General features: G+C 42.5%; 1 protein-coding gene across 2 annotated transcripts in view; it reads right to left on the bottom strand.

The window, feature by feature from the left end:
• Positions 1 to 9888, bottom strand: part of RBM27 (RNA binding motif protein 27) — a 39835-nt gene extending 29947 nt beyond the window's left edge. For both annotated transcript variants that reach the window (XM_077823919.1, XM_077823920.1), the window contains exons 1-5: positions 9735 to 9888; positions 5941 to 6059; positions 3711 to 3835; positions 1053 to 1144; positions 365 to 558 (exon numbers count right to left, since the gene is read on the bottom strand). In XM_077823919.1, coding sequence (XP_077680045.1) covers positions 365 to 558; positions 1053 to 1144; positions 3711 to 3835; positions 5941 to 6059; positions 9735 to 9793 — 589 coding nt within the window. In that variant the 5' untranslated portion in view covers positions 9794 to 9888. The remainder of the gene's footprint in view (positions 1 to 364; positions 559 to 1052; positions 1145 to 3710; positions 3836 to 5940; positions 6060 to 9734) is intronic.
• Between the last annotated feature and the right edge of the window lie 9889 nt (positions 9889 to 19777).

The raw sequence follows: 19777 nt of genomic DNA, 5'->3' as shown, positions 1-19777 counted from the left end.
CCACATCTCCTAAAATTGAAACAATTTTATAGGAATAAATCAACTTCTGCACAAAAAGATATCAGCATTTTGGAACAACAGTATGTTTTATCAACAGACAGCACAATACCAGAAGCATACATCCCCTGGAATACACTTATGAATAAATTAAAATGGAGTTTAAAAAAAACCTAATTCCCTTGACTATGCTACACTACAGAACAGCGCCTTAATTATGTCAGCAGCATGTACTTCTCCAAGCCAGTTCCATAGCCAGAGTTCTTAAACAACTCATAGGCATCCAACTTTGGTTTGTTTAATACATTTTGCATTAATCACTACAATGAGTCAGATGTTCTTCCAGTGCAACATTTTGGCTACTCACCAATATTTCTGTTCAGATCCCGGTCTTTGCTTCTACCCCCGCTGCGGCTACGACTTCGGCTTAACCCTCTGCTTTTACTACGACTTTTACTCCTGCCTCTTCGCCAGTCGTATTTGTCTCTATATAAATCATTCCGATCATAGTATCTGTCATAGTCTCTCCATTTGCCATCATCTCTCTTTTTCTCTCTGGTTCTGAAAGACATGTACGTATGGGCCACATACATTGAGAGAAACAAAGCCACGGAACAAGTCTGGAGTCACAAATGGTAAATGTTCTTCACTCCTCACTCTACTCAGACAGTGGCACCAACATGTGCTTCTATTGCCATGCTGTCTCACAAGAAAGAACAGGCTCCTGGAATGGCCAACATCATCAGCTGCTGTTAATACTGTGCATAAAAAACCCCCAATGTTCTTCCACTCTCTCTCCTTTCTGAAATGTGGGTGAATAGATGGAACTCTTAAATATCCCTAAGCATCAGCCCGTGGGACACTTTGCGGTGTTCTCAGAGGAGACTATGTTCTATCAAAGAGCTACTGGAGGTTGATGGCAGAAGGGGAGGGAGGAGCACGTAGGCATTGTGGTAAAATTACTGGCTCAAGAGGTGAAAATCCAGAGTTAAAGACTCTGGCCAGCAAGGAAAGGGAAAGAGATTAACATCTTGTGATTAAACAGCAATACTAACCTTTGTTCATTAGAATCTAAACGGTTTCTCTGTGGGCTAGGATACTTCTTTTTCCTGCCATCTTGTTCTTCCTCAAACGACTCTTGAAATATCTATTTAACAAACATCATTAAACATAAACAGCTTTAAAAAATACAAAGAAATAAACCTAGATTTAGTTCAAACCACAGCTAGCAGCTGTTTTAGCATAGGGGTCCTGTTGTCTTAATGTTGTATGTAACAAAGCAGCAGGGTTGTAAATGTTCATGTCTTTCTTTTTAAAGGCTTTCAGTTTCCCTTTGTCAGTAAAGCTTTCCAAAATTAGAAGACTATTTTTGGGTTAAATTTATATTATATAGGAGGTGTTGAAGTTAAAGAAAAACAGTGTGTCATCCTCTAATTGGTTGCAGGGTTCCTTACTGTAAGCAAATAGGATCTTCTACATAAGATTTCCTAGACAACAGGAACTTAAAACTATGCAGTTTTGCAGGCCTTCTTTCATATGTAGTTGCATCATTAATACGAATTCTGGGTGTGGTAAATTATTCATATATTTGGATAGTACTGTACAGGTCATACTTCTCACAAACATTAACAAAAGTCAAAAACAATTTCACTGGTGCTTTTACTCAGCTCCATCATAACTTTGTCTGTTTGAAAAAGATCCCTTGTAGTATTTCTAAGTTTATTGGCAGCCATTTTGTCCCAAACAGTGAATCACTTATAAATTATTAATAATTTTGATGGCAACAGCGGAGATAGCAATGACCTTTTATAAAACCTTCAAGATAACTATATTTTAGTTTAAGATTCTTCCTTTGTCTGCATTATTTTAAGCTTGTGTCATTCCATTTACAGGAATCCCAAAACATCTCTAGATGTACAGCAAACAACGTTTCACAATGAGTTTAAAAGACATTCTGGTCTAGGACTGGCTGTATCATGTCCTGATCCCTTGCAATCCCACATAAGAAACCCAAATACTCAATTCTAGAAACAAGAGAACAATGGCAGTTTTAAGATCTGTTCTAACATGAACTATTATAGCTAAATACAAATGTTATGGCATTAAAGGAAGTGATAGACTTATAAGGATGCAGTATGATAAACTTTCACTCAGGATCAAATGGTATTTCAGAATTAGAATTTTGGTATTAAGAGATGGTCCTTAGATACAATGAAGGGCAATCTAGAAATAGCTAGATTGAACTGTGTAGATTTACATCTACACTATGTTACACTTTTAGCAGAGAAATGTCTCCCTTTCCAAAACCCAACATTACATGACTATTCTTTGGAGGCCCGATTGACAGTTCGCAACGCGTGATCATTTACTGCCTCCATGACCTTTGGCTAATTGCTTACATTGCAGACGGGACTACGAAAGTATAGCAAGATATTTCCAATATCTGTATGTAGACTCTCAGACAACAGCAGATATATGAAAAATCCATTTAGAGGCATTTGTCTTAAGCCTTGTTTCCCAATTGTTCACTTATCAAGGATAGATTTTAGAAGGGAAACTTCTAGTTGTTCTAAGAGTACATGATATACATGCACATAAAGCAGGAGAAGGGGGTCAGAATATCATATATCCCATTTGACCTTATCTAAATATAGCCAGCTCTTTTCTGTAATAACTACATCACTTAAATCAGGCTTGTGAATTTCACTGAACCATGATGACAGTACATCCAGAGAACAGAGAATTATTTCTATTGCATTCTCTACCAAAAACTCCAATCAGGATCAGAGCACCACTATGCTAGGTGTTTTACAAACTTGTAGGAAGAGGTTCCCTGTCCTGGGGAATACACAGCCTAAAAAGATAAATATAATTAAAAAAAGGTAGTGGAAAGGGGTACAATATACAAATGAAGTGCACAAGGCTGATGATGGGCACACACCTTGGCCGCCTCCATTTTATTTTTATTATTCTGAGCAACAATGAATAGGAGTATAAAAAGCAGCTGCTGTGGAAAGAAAGCTGTATTATAACCAGGATAAATTCCTTTAAAAAAATAAAAAGCTTGCTAACATGTTTCATTGGTAACAACTTTTCTAAAAACACAGGTTTCAGAGTAACAGCCGTGTTAGTCTGTATTCGCTAAAAGAAAAGGAGTACTTGTGGCACCTTAGAGACTATCCGATGAAGTGAGCTGTAGCTCACGAAAGCTCATGCTCAAATAAATTGGTTAGTCTCTAAGGTGCCACAAGTACTCCTTTTCTTTTTTCTAAAAACACAACAACTCCATTTGTTATGCATTTAATACTGCATACACAATAGCTACACCTAGAGTAGTGGTCTTTTGGAAATCTACATGCATCTTTTGAGGTAGCTATCAAGGCCTTTACATCATTCCCCATTCCTTAAATCTGTCCATTGTAGTGTCATTCCTCACTGCCAAGGAGGGCTGAATGAGAGTTCGGAATGCTACTCCCACATTGATCAAAGGGAGGTGTCTGCAAAAAGAGACAAAATGCTCCCTTACCCAATGGACAGAGCACACCACCTTTACAGCATTCCTGCAAGCTCAGAGATGGTAGCACAGACCATTAGCCACAAAAGAGCCTGTTCAGAGCATGTTTTGTTTTTATAAAAACTTCCTACAAAAGTGGATGGTGGAGGGACTGGTGTGAGAAGCTCACAGCAGCAGGTGGATGGGAAATTAACATTACCTCCTCTTTGATTTCTTCTTTTTCCTGACCTGCAGGCTTCGGTTCTAGTTTTGCTGGTTCAAGGGAAGGAAGGTAGTTCTTTGTGTACAGACTTTCAAATAGTTTATCTACAAAACCTGAAGTTTCTGAGGAGAAAGATACACACAAAACTTGATTATACATCTTGACTTAAGTCTATTGTCAGGACTATGTTGGTAAGACAATTCCCCAAAATCCAACCGCAAAATATCATTACTTTAAAAAAATCCTTATCTTAAATTTGTGTGAATTTTAGTGGTGCTAGGTACTGGAATAACAGCCCTAAAAAATGATGTTCTCTATACAGCTATAGACATAGGAAAACAATAGGAAGCAGCATGGACAACGCCACATAGTCCTGCTAATACGTCTCAATATGTGGTGAAGGGACCGCTTTTAGGACTGAATACACAATTATCTCAATTGTTCATTCAATTTTTCGTCTCTGTAATAAGACTGCCGACTGCAACAATTTTTGTGACTTAGACACTCATCCACAGGAAACAAGACAAAATTTCACACTGGATCCCAAAAGGCCATTGAGAAGTACTAAGTTACAGTCTCTATTAAATTGGTCTGCACTTGAACCAGTGGCCTAGAAATGAGAGGCTCCGTATCTCCATTTCCATGCCCTAGACAATGCAGTCCATTAAAAATAGGCTTTAAAAAAAAAAAAGCAAAAATACAATCTACCAATCTACATTTATTAGCAAGTGGTGTGTGATATATTAACTTTTCACATTGTGTGCACAAGTGATAACCCTCATAGGATCATTCAACTTCAACTGCTGAATTCACTGAGATATCTAGCAGGCCTAGCTTGAGAGTCAGTTTTCTTTAACCTAGTTAATTAAAACACTTATAGTAAACAGAGTCCATGCTTACACGGAGAGTTTTAGGCAATTTGTGGTCTAGATACAGTACAGCTTTCAGAGTGGAAGCAACAGTGTAGACACACTGACATTTTTATCATCACATCATTGAAAGATGCTCAAAGCAAGTCTAGATGATGACAAAAATAATGGTGTGCTGTCTACGCTGCAGCTTTCACCATTGTTAACACAGGAGGAGCTGTGCTTGTGCTCAACTTGCTTAAAATTCAAAGCATAGACAAGAGATAAGGGTTTTAATGGCATTTCAATTCCGGCTTCATGAATAGGAAGGGCTCCTCACAAAAAATCAGAAATGGAGGAGGGAGATCAAACAGCTCTTCCATTTTCAATAAAAAGGAGGTTCTTACAAAATGACTTTTCTATAAGAAGAGCCCCTTTTTAGTCAAAATTCAAAGGCTGCTTGAATTTCACCTCCTACCACACTCAACCCTAATTATTTTAGAGACATTTGCAAGTGGGCATTTGTACTTTAAAGGACAATATCAGTCTTGGTATAACTCCGCTGAAATCAATGGAGTTACACCTGGGATAAATTTGTCCCAGAATATCAAGTCTCTGATCTGACATTACAAAGATGGCATGGGTTCACTACCAGCAATTAGGAGGAGGATTTAGTTAGGCACAGGAGTGACGTGGCACCTTTTGAGTCCTGAAGTTTCCATCTATTATAATAAAATGGCTCCATCCTGTTGAGGAACTGGTGAGAAACAGACACCTGGGAAATACCTCAAATCCTCCAAACATGGTGTTGTGAAAGTTAGTCATCTTCATTACTCATGTTTAAGAGCAAACACATCCCACCATACCCACTAATTTGGTCACTAAGGGTCAGATTTCCAAGTTCTCAGCACCCATATTTGGGGCCAGATTTTCAATTGGAACTGAGCTTCCATTTTGACATCTAAATAAGGGCCAGATTTTCAGAAGTACTCTACACTTGATAGCTCCTGTTGTGAAATTTATGGCCCAATTTTGTTTTGCAAACCTGGCCACTAGTGTTTAAGGAAATTAAGTGTTAATTTTTGCTTAACAGGCTTTAACTCAATTGAAATTGTTTAAAAACCAGATCTTGGAACCTTTGATCCTTCATTTCCCTGCTAAATCTCATTATGAATGCAACATATTTATACATAGGAAGAGAAGAGTAGGCCCCAACATGACAAAACTTTATACAATCCTTTCTAAACTTTAACTATTATGCTGCAGAACAACCACCTTCCAACTGTAAACCACCAATCACAATTTAATAATTGCATTTAAATTTTATAAATTATGTTGAATATTAAACTACGTAATTACAAAGAAAGCAGAAAAAGTACCTTTCTGCAGAAAGACGTCTAGCTGATCGGCACAGAAAGCCTTCAGCTCTTTCTCTGGTTTGTCTTTCTTGACTAATGCCACGACGTAGTTAGCTAAGGCTGAAGGATCTGCATCACATCTGAATAGAAGAGGAAATAAGTTTGCAACATACAAATTGATTTTGTTAAACAATGTTGAAAATCACTAGAAATTACATTCTGGACAATCATGGTAGTTATAGAGGCATCATCAAGACAGTCTTCTGGCAATGCAGGTTGTTGGACCTTTAGGATAATGTCGTGCAATCCAGTAACACCACAGTTGCACCTAGCTCCAGTGCCACAGAGCAGCTTCTGCCATTGTTGCACACCAGTGAGATGTTTCGATTTTATTTTGTGCTCCACTAACAATGTCAGAAAAAGCTTCCATGTCTTGTGCTTATTCTTTGGCTTTGCTTGTGAAAACCACCACAATACAATTCTTAGGTCAATCAAGCAGATGCTATCCTTTCCGGCCAACTCCCCCTTACCACAGCACACCCAAAATAACTATGCCCCACCATTAATGAGAGAAACTTACAGAAAAATGACCTGGAAGACTGTTCCACAGTGGAAATGTTGTATGATGTCTTAACAACCAGAATAGACTAGACTAACCAAGCACATCTCACCAGGAAGAGATCTGAAAAATGTGTATTACGTACACATTTTCATCACAAAGGAGCACAAGTGAAAAGAATGAAGCCAACATGCAAACCTTCTTTCTTTTCTTCCACAGTACTCTCAAGGTAGAGATTTCACTATCTAAAAGTGCCTTTATTATCATAAACTAATTATATTACACTCTCAGCCCAACAGCCCTTATTTGGCTATGTGAAGACCACTAGAAACACATCCTCCCTTTGTACTACAATGTTCTGGTACCACTGGTTAAACTGAAGGTTGCTTTATCTTACACTGTTCAGCCATCAGAAAACGTTCAAAAATGAGAACCTACTTGCCAATAGCGAAGCATTATACAACGCAACAAACGTAACAGCTAGGTGAATAGATGCAGAGGACCCCAAAATGCCAGGGGTATGTATTTGTATATATTCTAAGTTCACTATTTTAGAAATCTTTTTTTTTTTTAAATGACCTTTGACTGTCAACATTTGCTTGCTTTTGGAATTGTCAATATAAAGCACACTAGAAAATAGCAAACAGTTTAGAGGTCTCAAATGTTCTTTTGCTTGTAACAAATTATTTGTTGAAAAAGGCAAAACTTCACAATTAAATATTCAATCACCTCTACACCCTACTAATTCGCTCACTTATTTCCAGTGTTTGACGGTTGCAGGAAAAAACATTTTATGTTTCAAAAGGACGTATAGAAATACAGTAATGAAAAGGGTTAATCCAAAAAAAGTGGAAGGTTATAAGGCTTGTAAAAATGGGGTTGATATGTTCCATGCCAGTCCTCATGTACAATTTAATGAAAAAAAAAAAAAAAAAAAAAGCTTCAGGAGTTGCAAAAAAAAAAAGGGAGAGCTTCCATCTCTTCCAAACATGTTTTTTTGTTTTAAATTTTATCCCTCCCTCTTTAGCATCCCAATTTCTCTCAGGATGACCCACTGTGATATTCTAGTACTTGCTTATTACAAAACAGAAATTTGCATAAAGTGTTTATTATACCCCGGAAAGGATCTGTGCTTCACAGTCACTCCTCATTGATCTCAAATGTACAACCAGCACCACAAAGAAATTCTAACACTGTTTGCCAAGAACCCTGGTCTCCAACTGAAATTCATTCAGAGTATAGCTTTGCTACCAGAAGTCTGAAAGTGCTCAGGTTAGAAGGACGATCAGAATCAATAATAAGACAGATGATCTAATAGAGATGGTAGACAGTAATATGCTAGATAAACATCTGAAGGCTTTTTTTTGTTTATAAAGACATGATACTGTAATTCTCAATTTAAGTTATTTTATCAAAATTAATGCAAGTGAAAAGTGAAAATATTCAGAGGAAAAGAACCACACTGTAATCACAAACATTATACTTTAAATTTTCAAATATCCATTGGTAATAGGAAATGGGGAAAAGTTTCAGCCAGTCTCTATTTCTTTGCTGTTATAGGTTTAGGACAGACCCCTAATATCATTATGGCAAAGTGGAGCGTAATATCAATGTTTACGTCTTTTAATAACTACATACGAGTTAGTAAAGTCTGTAACAACTCCTCGTGTAAATATGTAACGAAACGAGTCTGCAACAGTTTTTATAACGTATCCGTATACAGACAATTATTTTACAAAACTGTGCTATTTAACAGATTGTAGCTAGAGTCGTCATAGGGCCTACCCAAATTTTCAAATGGACAAACACAAATACAGAATATATTCAGTGATAAAAAGTAGATTACGAATAGCTTATAAATTCCACAACTGTGAATTCACATAGGCCTCTATTTTCCTCTGTATAAAAACTGAAAATTCAGATAGTTCCATCCCCCAACAAGCCTGTCCCACAGCTTTCATTACAGGAAAGCCCTGTTATTGGGAAAAATTTTATGAAGGGAGTGTGCATTTATACATATTTTACAAATATTTACCCAGTACATCAGGGACTCTTTTAGAACTACATCTCTTTGTAATTACAGAAAAATGGCACACTATCAAAATCCTTCAGAAGTTTGCCTGGGAAGTTTCCTGAAGATCCTCAAGAGTGGATTTTGAGTGTAAACTTTTGCCACCTTTTCAATGTGACTGAAGATTTATTTTATGAACTGTTTTACATTGTGTGTTTGCGAGGCAGGGGAGGAGGAATTGAACTCATGTTGCACAGCTGAAGATTAAATGCATACCGAAACCAAAAACTCCCAAGCCGTCAAAATATGGTGCAAGTACCACATATTCTGTCCGCAAAGCCCTGTGCAAGCGTTAAATAATTAATCTTTCACACTCCTGTGAAGTAGGAAAACAATTATTATCCCCATTTTACAAGAGGGCCAGGGAGATTTATTTAACTTCCCTAAGGCCAAAGAGGGCATCAGTAGCAAAGCTATGATTAGAACACAGAAGGTCCCTGGTCCCAGTCCTGCGCTCAGACCACTGACAAAGGACAGTCTCTAAGAGAAGCTCTGCTTACGGAAAAGTATGAGCCAGCATAGGAGTGTTACGATACAGAAGCTACCGCATGAACTTGCGTCTGATGAAGTGAGCTGTAGCTCACGAAAGCTTATGCTCAAATAAACTGGTTAGTCTCTAAGGTGCCACAAGTCCTCCTTTTCTTTTTGCGAATTCAGACTAACACGGCTGCTACTCTGAAACCCGCATGAACTTCTTAGCTACTAGGCCCTACCACTAACCCAGTACGTGGACATTCACGCCTCTGCCCCCTTGGCCTCCCCCACAGCCCACATGCCAGGGGTACAGCCCAGGGCACCTTTCGGACAGCGGGAATAAGGACCTGAGCTCGCAGAGGCCTGGGGTGCCAGGAAACTCGCCGGCCGAGCCCAGAAGTTTATTTGCGACCCCGATTGGGAGGCAGTGATGGATTATCAGTTTTAGAGACAGCGGGCCACACATTTCACACACACACCCCCTCCGAGTTTCCCGCCCCCCATGAACACCCTCCCCCCCACGGCACCCTCCCTCCCCTATTGTCTCCAGGGCCAGCAACAAGGCAGCCCCCACCCTCCCATCTCCACACAAGCCGCCTGCACCCTGCGGCCTCCAGCCCACGCACGCGCCCACAGCCTTGCCAGCGCCCGTCGCCAGCGCCCACCGCTCCCTGCCCTCCCGGGCCGCCGCCGCCCCCTCTCCTCACTCACATCGGCTCCAGTAACTTGGCCAGCCAGGTCTTGAGGGCGTCCACGTTCTCAATGATCATGGTGCCCCCCGCTGCTCCGCCCGGCGCCTCCGCTACACCATGGCCCCAGGCCCCCAGCGCCGGTTCGGACCCCGCCTCCCCCAGGGCAGTTACTCGCCAGCAGCCCCCGCCCGGGCCTAGTACAGGAACTAACCACTCGCACACAACGTAACCTGCTGGTTGCCGGCGGGGGCGGGACCTCGCTCACGGCCACCAATCACATGGCCGGGCATGCGCGACGCCAGCCAATCGTAGCCGCGCAAAGCTGCTCGGCCCGGGGGTCACTAGGCAGGCAGCAGGTTAGGTCGAGCTAGCACGTGAACTCTTGGTGCAACACGGTAGGGGGGGCGCTCTTAAAGGGGCAGGCACTTCTATTTCCCACTCTCCCCCGTCCCAAATGGGTGAGCCACAGCCATAGTGCCCCCACCCAGCCCTGCCCCCTGGGGTGAGCCCCCCCTTCCTAGCCGAGCACCCCGGCTCATTGAGGGACAAACCTCCCCATTCCTCAACCCCTTGCCTATGGGGTGGGCGTCCCACCTTCCAGCCAACCCCACACTGGGGAGCACCTTATGGGAAAAGCATTCCACATTCCTCCCAGCCCCCCCGCCCCCCATTGGAGTGAGAGCTCCCTATTGTCACTGCCAGAGCCCTTGGGACTGAGCACCTTACAATGCATCTTCACACTGGTGCACTGCAATCCTGTGCACGCTGCTCTACTGCGAATCCTCTGCACAAAATGGCTTTCACGATCTTATTTTTAACAGGCCGCTACTGTCACCAGTCATACACATGGTGTTCAGGGTAGGGCCTGCAGGGGGCTGGGATTGATTCCTCAGCTAGTGGCCTCCAGGGGGAAGTTAAATTTATAAAACCAGCAAGTACACTTGCAACTAGGTCACGAAGCCACTTACAGTTTAAAATACTTCACTTCAGTTTTCTCTGGAAGGAATCCCCACAAGTCCATCCTTTTATGAATGACTGTGTTATCTTCAATTAATTAAGGCATAAAACAAAGAATCATACTCTGATGCTATATTTAAGAGGACTTTGTATGACCTGGCTGATCTTTATGAATCACGTTTGTCTTACTGAATTGCACAGGCCAAATAAATACGTTTGTCTTACAAGTGTGAATACGTAGAGGCCCTCTCAAATATTTGTGATTATATTGCCCTGTAGTGGGTGCCCCAAAACAGGATTACAAACCATAATAAAATACATATACTGCAGATTTTCTTGCAGCTCTAGTGCTGATCTCTTTCAGCAGTATTAGATGTCTAAGTCTAAATTGGCAATCCAGTTGATTGCTTCAGGTGACATGGAGTGGATGGAAGAAATATTACAGGGATATGACTGTTTGGGATATTGATTGATGAGGGGTGCTATAATCCGAAGTCAGTTTCCACAGTCACAAATACAATTGTGTCTCAGTCCCCAATAATGGAGGAGGTAGATGCAACGGCCATGTGATTTGCAGAGGTGGTTCAGAGTAGACCATATTTTTATGGGAGTGAAAAGCTACTGAGTTCTTTGGTTGATCCTCGATGAGATGTTTCTTTGGGATATTCACATCCTTCCACATTGTTCGCCATTGATCTTTGGGGGAGAACCCTGCGTCTTTGCATACTTGCACTGCAAGCCAAAAAGGTTTTCTGGATTTAAATCATAATCTGTTTATTATTTAGGTCTTTGTGTATTGGAAGATATTTGTTCCCTTTAATACAATGGAACTCTCATAGGATTCTCATTTTGTGAAGAACTTAAGGTGGACAGATTTGCACCAGTACAGGAAGCCACAATTTTGGAATTGATTTTACTGTACCCATAATGATCTGCATGATAGTGTTAAATTGAGAATTTAAAAGTGATGTGTGGGACGGTTTACCCGTCCCGATGGGTGAACAGTATTCTGTGGTAGAGTGGATAAGGGTGTGTAAAGAGGTCCATAGAGTTTTCACATTAGCTCCCCAGGTGATTCTTGCCAGTTTCTGGATGAGATTTAACCACATCTTTATTTTGTCATGTATATTTTTCAGGGGCTGTTGTTGATATGTGAGGTTTAGGTCTAATGTCATACTAACATATTTCAGGATGGGATTGTTTCTTACCTGCTGGCCACAAAAGTCCATGAGTGGCTTCACCCTACCCTTTCGATTGATTAGATGAAATGCTGGGGCAGGTGAGGATCACCTTCTCATGGTTTGTCCTATTATGGGTTAGAGCACAACCAATGTTATCAAATAGGCATCTGAACATCACTCAGTGAAGTCCTGGATCGAACAAGCAATAGAAATAGTTACTCTGGTGGTAATGACCTTAATTGTAGGAAGAAAGGTCCTGAGTTTTAATCCTTGCTGACAGCTATGAAGTCTACAATACAAATAGTGACTGTGAAATCCAAGGTGGCAATGGAATAGTTACATCTTCTATCATTTTCATTAGTCTACAGTGTTTTCATTCACTTGTTTGTCTGTGGGCATACTAGCTGACAATGTCTGAAATATAAATGTGAGGAGATGAATAGGGACACTACTACACCTTAACATCACTGAAATACCCTGGACTAAGGGAGATTCTGAGAAAGAGAAACAGGGAAAATGGTAAATAGTAAGACTAAATGAATATGCATGTTGCATCTTTGTCGAAAAGATCATTAGGCTTGTTTTCACTGGGTATTCATGCTCAGCAAGATAGAAATATTTTTCAAATGTCACAGCTAAGCTCTACTAGGTTTTCAGTGTATACTCTTGAAACAGTAAATAAGTGAATACAGAACTGCTCTTGCCATATTTTTCTATAAATTTAGCTTTTTAAATGAACAATTTAATGTCAGGGAAGATTTAAAATTCTCTCTCTGTTTGGTGAAGGAGAGACTAAAATGTCAGTTGTTTGATGCAGCTTCAAAACTATGTTTTAAAAGGTATTAAAACATTTTAAGATGCAACTAAGCTGTTGGAGACACATATCCAGGGTGTGATGCATTTCAGTTCATCAAATGACCAATTCTTAATGTCAACCCATGTTCTATTTGTCCTCTGAGTACTTAAACCCTATCAAAAATGACATTTAGAGGAAGAAAATATTCGGTTTGTGCTCCCTGCACTTATGATTAATAAAGAAGGTCTGACAGTTCTTTTACATTAGAAATTCAGATCCTCTTTAGTCTGGAAGTCTTTGTGATGACTGGACACCTGGTAAAATGATGATTTCACTAGCACTAAACAAGAGAAGGTTGAGGAGTTAGGCAAGGAATTAGTCAGACAAAACACTTTTTCAACTTTAGTGACTAATTAACAGTTTGAATAAAAGAAGCGTTTGTTAGAGATGCAATAACCTCATACCTTCAATTAAGACGTTAGGAGCTTTCAGGGTACATCCCTTATGCTTCCTACTAGTTCTCCAACAAAACCAGGGAAGATCAGATGTTATATTCCTGATATTTCTAAGATTAAAAAAATACTAGCAGGAAAAATGAAAGAGTTCAGGCCTTTATACATCATAAAGAAACATAAAAAGAACAAGCCCAGTTGTTTTAAAGTCCTTTGGAGATCACTTTTAAAATAAGAACAGCGGTTAGAAGAATTGAAAATTGTAAAGCTAATATAATAAAGCTACTGGCACAGTAGCTTTAAAAATACCAAAGTCCAGAGTCTCCTCTGCCTTGCACCTTGTATAGTCTGTTACACCTATGTAAATGGGAAGTAAACTGTTACTAAATTAAAATATCATTTTTGCACAGATTTAAATGTTGACACCCTACCAGACAGTGGAGAATCAGATTCCAACTCTCATTAATGGATACAAGTAATAACAATTAATTATTGGAGCCTATCAATACAACTCACACAGAATTACAGTATTAACTATTTGTAGGAGCCAGAAAGGGAGAGAAATACTAGATTCTTCAGCGCAAGGACTGTCTGTTTTGTGTTTGTATAATGCCTAGCACAATGGGGTCCTGATCCAGGACTGGGACTTCTAGATGCTACGATAATTAAAATAATAAATAATATTAATAAAGCAAAAAACACAGGCAGATTCTTATCAAATACAGAGTTAAATTTTTTTTGCTGCTGAAGGTGATGCAGCTGCACCCATTTATACAAACAGAGAATTGGTTCATAGAATTAATAATTGCAACCTGGAAATAGAAGCCACGTGATATAAGCCTCACATTTTGCATCCTCCCCAAAACAACAGCCAACCGCCAATGAGCCCTGACTTTGTAAAGGGCGTGCTGGAGAAGTCATTGAAAATGAAAGCTGTTTTCTACATCACCTTACAAAATATAAAGTAGTACCAGAAAGATATTGTGTTTCCTCAAATTACTGGCTATAGTAAAGGACTTCTAGCTAAAAAAACAAGAAAGAAAAAATACGTATAACTGTGGAAGAAAAGAGAAGCAGAAACTGCCTTTGAATCAGAAATACTAAAAAATAAAATTTAGTCCTTATGTTGCATTTTAAATGTTCAAGTCTGTCTACAAACAACTTTTTTGTCCTTTTAGATTTTGTTTGAGCAGAACTTTGAACATTTAAAGTGTAACATAAGTGCTAAGTTGTATTATTTCTTATTCAGAGGCTGGCTATAGAATGTGAGGCTTATTTGTGCTGTCCTTTTCTTCCAAAGTTATACTACAGTATCTTATTTTTCTTGTCAAGCTGACTTCTTGGTTTTTTAAATTTTTAAAATTTTAATACTTTAATTTTATGCTGCTAGTCTGTGACTAAACTTGCAGCCAATAATTTTTCTGGTGACTTTGTCAGTCTCAAAAGGACAGTAAACCCCAAATGGACACATATAATATCCATTTCCCCCATTATCTTGGGGAAACCAGGCATATAAACGAACACTGGATGTATTAACTTCAGCAACAATTGTATATCTCGTCATGCAATTCCCTTCAGGTTTGGATCTTTCAGACCTGAGAGAGTTTCACTAAGCAAAACTAATCAATGGTGTATGAATTTATCTTATCTTACAGCAGGGGTTCTCAAACTGGGGGTCAGGACCCCTCAAGGGTTCGTGAGGTTATTACATGAGGAGTCGCAAGGTGTCAGCCTCCACTCCAAACCCCGCTTTGCCTCCAGCATTTATAATGGTGTTAAATATATAAAAAAGTGTTTTTAATTTATAAGAGCGGGTCGCATTCAGAGGCTTACTTTGTGAAAGGGGTCACCAGTACAAAAGTTTGAGAACCACTGTCTTACAGTCTTATGATTTATGTCTTTGAGTTAGCAAACTTGATTCTTAGCCTTGGTCTACACTAGGAGTTGAGGTCGAATTTAGCAGCGTTAAATCGATTTAACCCTGCACCCGTCCACACGACGAAGCCCTTTTTTCGACTTAAAGGGCTCTTAAAATAAATTTCCTTACTCCACCCCCGACAAGGGGATTAGCGCTGAAATAGGCCTTGCCGGGTCAAATTTGGGGTACTGTGGACGCAATTAGACAGTATTGGCCTCCGGGAGCTATGCCACAGTGCTCCATTGTGACCGCTCTGGACAGCACTCTCAACTCAGATGCACTGGCCAGGTAGACAGGAAAAGGCCCGCGAACTTTTGAATTTCAATTTCCTGTTTGGCCAGCATGGCACGCTGCAGGTGACCATGCAGAGCTCATCAGCAGAGTGACCATGCAGAGCTCATCAGCAGAGGTGACAATGATGGAGCCCCAGAATCGCAAAAGAGCTCCAGCATTGACCGAACAGGAGGTAAGGGATCTGATCGCTGTATGGGGAGAGGAATCCATGCTATCAGAACTACGTTCCAGTTTTCGAAATGCCAAAACATTGGTCAAAATCTCCCAGGGCATGAAGGACAGAGGCCATAACAGGGACCCAAAGCAATGCCGCGTGAAACTTACGGAGCTGAGGCAAGCCTACCAGAAAACCAGAGAGGCAAACGGCCGCTCCGGGTCAGAGCCCCAAACATGCCGCTTCTATGATGAGCTGCTTGCCATTTTAGGTGGTTCAGCCACCACTACCCCAGCCGAGTTGTTTGACTCCTTCAATGGAGATGGAGGCAACACGGAAGCAGGTTTTGGGGACGAGGAAGATGATGATGATGAAGTTGTAGCTCACAGCAAGCAAGCGGAGAAACCATTTTTCCCGACAGCCAGGAACTGTTTCTCACCCTGGACCTGGAACCAGTACCCCCCGAACCCACCCAAGGCTGCCTCCCAGACCCGCCAGGCGGAGAAGGGACCTCTAGTGAGTGTACCTTTTAAAATATGGTTTAAAATATGGTTTAAAAGTAAGCATGTTTAATGATTAATTTGCCTTTGCATTTGCGGCTCTCTCGGATGTACTCCCAAAGCCTTTGCAAAAGGTTTCTGGGGAGGGCAGCCTTATTCCATCCACCATGGTAGGACACTTTACCACTCCAGGCCAGTAGCACGTACTTGGGAATCATTGTAGAACAAAGCATTGCAGTGTATGTTTGCTGGCATTCAAACAACATCCGTTCTTTATCTCTCTGTGTTATCCTCAGGAGAGTAATATCATTCATGGTCACCTGGTTGAAATAGGGTGCTTTTCTTAAGGGGACATTCAGAGGTGCCCGTTCCTGCTGGGCTGTTTGCCTGTGGCTGAACAGAAATGTTCCCCGCTGTTAGCCACAGGGAGGGGGAATGGGTGAGGGGCTAGCCACTTGGTAGGGGGAGGCAAAATGTGACCTTGGAACGAAAGCACACGTGCTATGTATGTAATGTTAACAGCAAGGTTTACCGTGAAAGAGTGTAGCCATTGTTCTATAAAATGTGTCTTTTTAAATACCACTGTCCCTTTTTTTTCCTCCACCAGCTGCATGTGTTTCAAGGATCACAGGATCTTCTCCTTCCCAGAAGCTAGCGAAGATTAGAAGGCAAAAAAAACGCACTCGCGATAAAATGTTCTCTGAGCTCATGCTGTCCTCCCACACTGACAGAGCACAGACGAATGTGTGGAGGCAGACAATGTCAGAGTGCAGGAAAGCACAAAATGACCGGGAGGAGAGGTGGCGGGCTGAAGAGAGTAAGTGGCGGGCTGAAGCTGAAAGGTGATGGCAGCGTGATGAGAGGAGGCAGGATTCAATGCTGAGGCTGCTGGAGGATCAAACCAATATGCTCAAGCGTATGGTTGAGGTGCAGGAAAGGCATCTGGAGCACGGACCGCCGCTACAGCCCCTGTGTAACCAACCGCCCTCCTCCCCAAGTTCCATAGCTTCCTCACCCAGATGCCCAAAAATGCGGTGGCGGTCCTCCGGCCACCCAGCCACTCCACCCCGGAGGATTGCCCAAGCAACAGAAGGCTGGCATTCAATAAGTTTTAAAGTTTTAAACTTTCAAAGTGCTGTGTGGCCTTGTCCTTCCCTCCTCCACCACCCCTCCCGGAGCTTCTCTCCTCCACCACCCCTCCCAGGCTACGTTGGCAGTTATCCTCTATTTGTGTGATGAATTAATACAAAATGCATGAATGTGAAGCAACAATGACTTTATTGCCTCTGCAAGTGGTGATCGAAGAGAGGAGTGGAGGGTGGTTAGCTTACAGGGAAGTAGAGTGAACAAAGGGGCGGGGGGTTTCATCAAGGAGAAACAAACAGAACTTTCACACCGTAGCCTGGCCAGTCATGAAACTGGTTTTCAAAGCTTCTCTGATGCGCACCGCGCCCTCCTGTGCTCTTCTAACCGCCCTGGTGTCTAGCTGCGCATAACCAGCGGCCAGGCGATTTGCCTCAACCTCCCACCCCGCCATAAACGTCTCCCCCTTTCTCTCACAGATATTGTGGAGTGCACAGCAAGCAGTAATAACAGTGGGAATATTGGTTTCGCTGAGGTCTAACTGAGTCAGTAAATTGTGCCAGTGCGCTTTTAAACGTCCAAATGCACATTCTACCACCATACCTGTAGTTGAACAGCTCCTGACTACTGTCCAGGCTGCCTCTGTATGGCTTCATGAGCCATGGCATTAAGGGGTAGGCTGGGTCCCCAAGGATAACTATAGGCATTTCAATATCCCCAGCGGTTATTTTTTGATCTGGGAATAAAGTCCCTTCCTGCAGCTTTTGAAATAGACCAGAGTTCCTGAAGATGTGAGCATCATGTACCTTTCCCGGCCATCCCACGTTGATGTTGGTGAAACGTCCCTTGTGATCCACCAGAGCTTGCAGCACTATTGAAAAGTACCCCTTGCGGTTTATGTACTCGGCGGCTTGGTGCTCCGGTGCCAAGATAGGGATATGGGTTCCGTCTGTGGCTCCACCACAGTTAGAGAATCCCATTGCAGAAAAGCCATCCACTACCACCTGAACATTTCCTAGGGTCACTACCGTGGATATCAGCAGATCTTTGATTGCGTGGGCTACTTGCATCACAGCAGCCCCCACAGTAGATTTGCCCACTCCAAATTGATTCCCGACTGACCGGTAGCTGTCTGGCGATGCAAGCTTCCACAGGGCTATTGCCACTCGCTTCTCAACTGTGAGGGCTGCTCTCATCTTGGTATTCTTGCGCTTCAGGGCAGGGGAAAGCAAGTCACAAAGTTCCATGAAAGTGCCCTTATGCATGCGAAAGTTTCGCAGCCACTGGGAATCGTCCCAGACCTGCAACACTATGCGGTCCACCAGTCTGTGCTTGTTTCCCGAGCCCAGAATCGGCGTTCCACCGCATGAACCTGCCCCATTAGCACCATGATGCCTGCATTGCCAGGGCCTGTGGTTTAAGAGAAGTCTGTGTCCATGTCCTCTTCACTCTCATCACCATGCTGACGTCGCCTGGTCGCCTGGTTCTGGTGCTGCATATACTGCTGGATAATGCGTGTGCTGTTTAATGTGCTCTTAATTGCCAAAGTGAGCTGAGCAGGCTCCATGCTTGCCGTGGTATGGCGTCTGCACAGAAAAAAGGAGCAGAACGATCGTCTGCCATTGCTCTGACGGAGGGAGGGGCGACTGACGACATGGCTTACAGGGTTGGCTTACAGGGAATTAAAATCAACAAAGGGGGTAGCTTTACATCAAGGAGAAACAAAAAGAACTGTCACACAGAATGGCCCCCTCAAGGATTGAACTCAAAATCCTGGGTTTAGCAAGCCAAATGCTCAACCCACTAAGCTATCCCTCCCTCTGGTATTTCAGGCAGGACTGAATCTCTATTAAAGTTTTCAAGGTGCCCCTGACAGACCTCACCAAAACAACTGTCGGCCGTTGATTCACAGAGGAAGGGAGACGGGGTGGGGTGAGGGGGAATGAATACAAAACAAATCTGGGCTATTTCTGGTATTGATCCACTTCATCGATCTTTTACATCTTTGGCTGGCAGCAGATGGTGCAGTAGGACTGCAAGCCATCCACATCTCCTGACTGCTCAGCAGAAGATGGTGCAATAGGACTGCTAGCCATCCTCATCTCCTGCCTGCTCACCATAAGATGGTACAATAGGACTGCCTGCAGGACTAAAGAGAATGATCTGGTCGAGTCACTCCTAATTTAGTCCCTGCACCCATGTCTGCCCAGGCACTCCTGACCAACCTTACCGAGGTGGCCAGAAGCACCTCGGACATGATGGGATGGTTTTCAGGCCTACTGCACAGTCTGTTGCCACAAGGCAATGGGTTGCTGCTGCTGTGTAGCAATGCAGTACCACGTCTGCCAGCACTCAGGAGACATACGGTGACAGTGAGCTGAGCGGGCTCCATGCTTGCTGTGGTATGGCGTCTGCACAGGTAGTTCAGGAAAAAAGGCGCGAAATGATTGTCTGCCGTTGCTTTCACAGAGGGAGGGCCTGACAACATGTACCCAGAACCACCTGCAACAATGTTTTTTGCCCCATCAGGCATTGGGATCTCAACCCAGAAGCACTGCACAGACACTCAGGGCTGTGGCAGGGATAGATGCCTCTCCCTCTGCTGCGGCTGGGGGAGAGGCGCCCTTGCCCCGACCCCAACCTACACCCAACCCAGCCCCGGACCTGCCACGGCTGGGGGAGAGGCACCTCACCTTACCTCACCTGCTGCAGGGAGAGAGAGCTGGG

The sequence above is a fragment of the Eretmochelys imbricata genome, chromosome 8 (genome assembly GCF_965152235.1).
Source record: "Eretmochelys imbricata isolate rEreImb1 chromosome 8, rEreImb1.hap1, whole genome shotgun sequence".
NCBI lineage: Eukaryota > Metazoa > Chordata > Testudines > Cheloniidae > Eretmochelys > Eretmochelys imbricata.
This window is presented reverse-complemented; position numbering and strand designations above follow the sequence as displayed.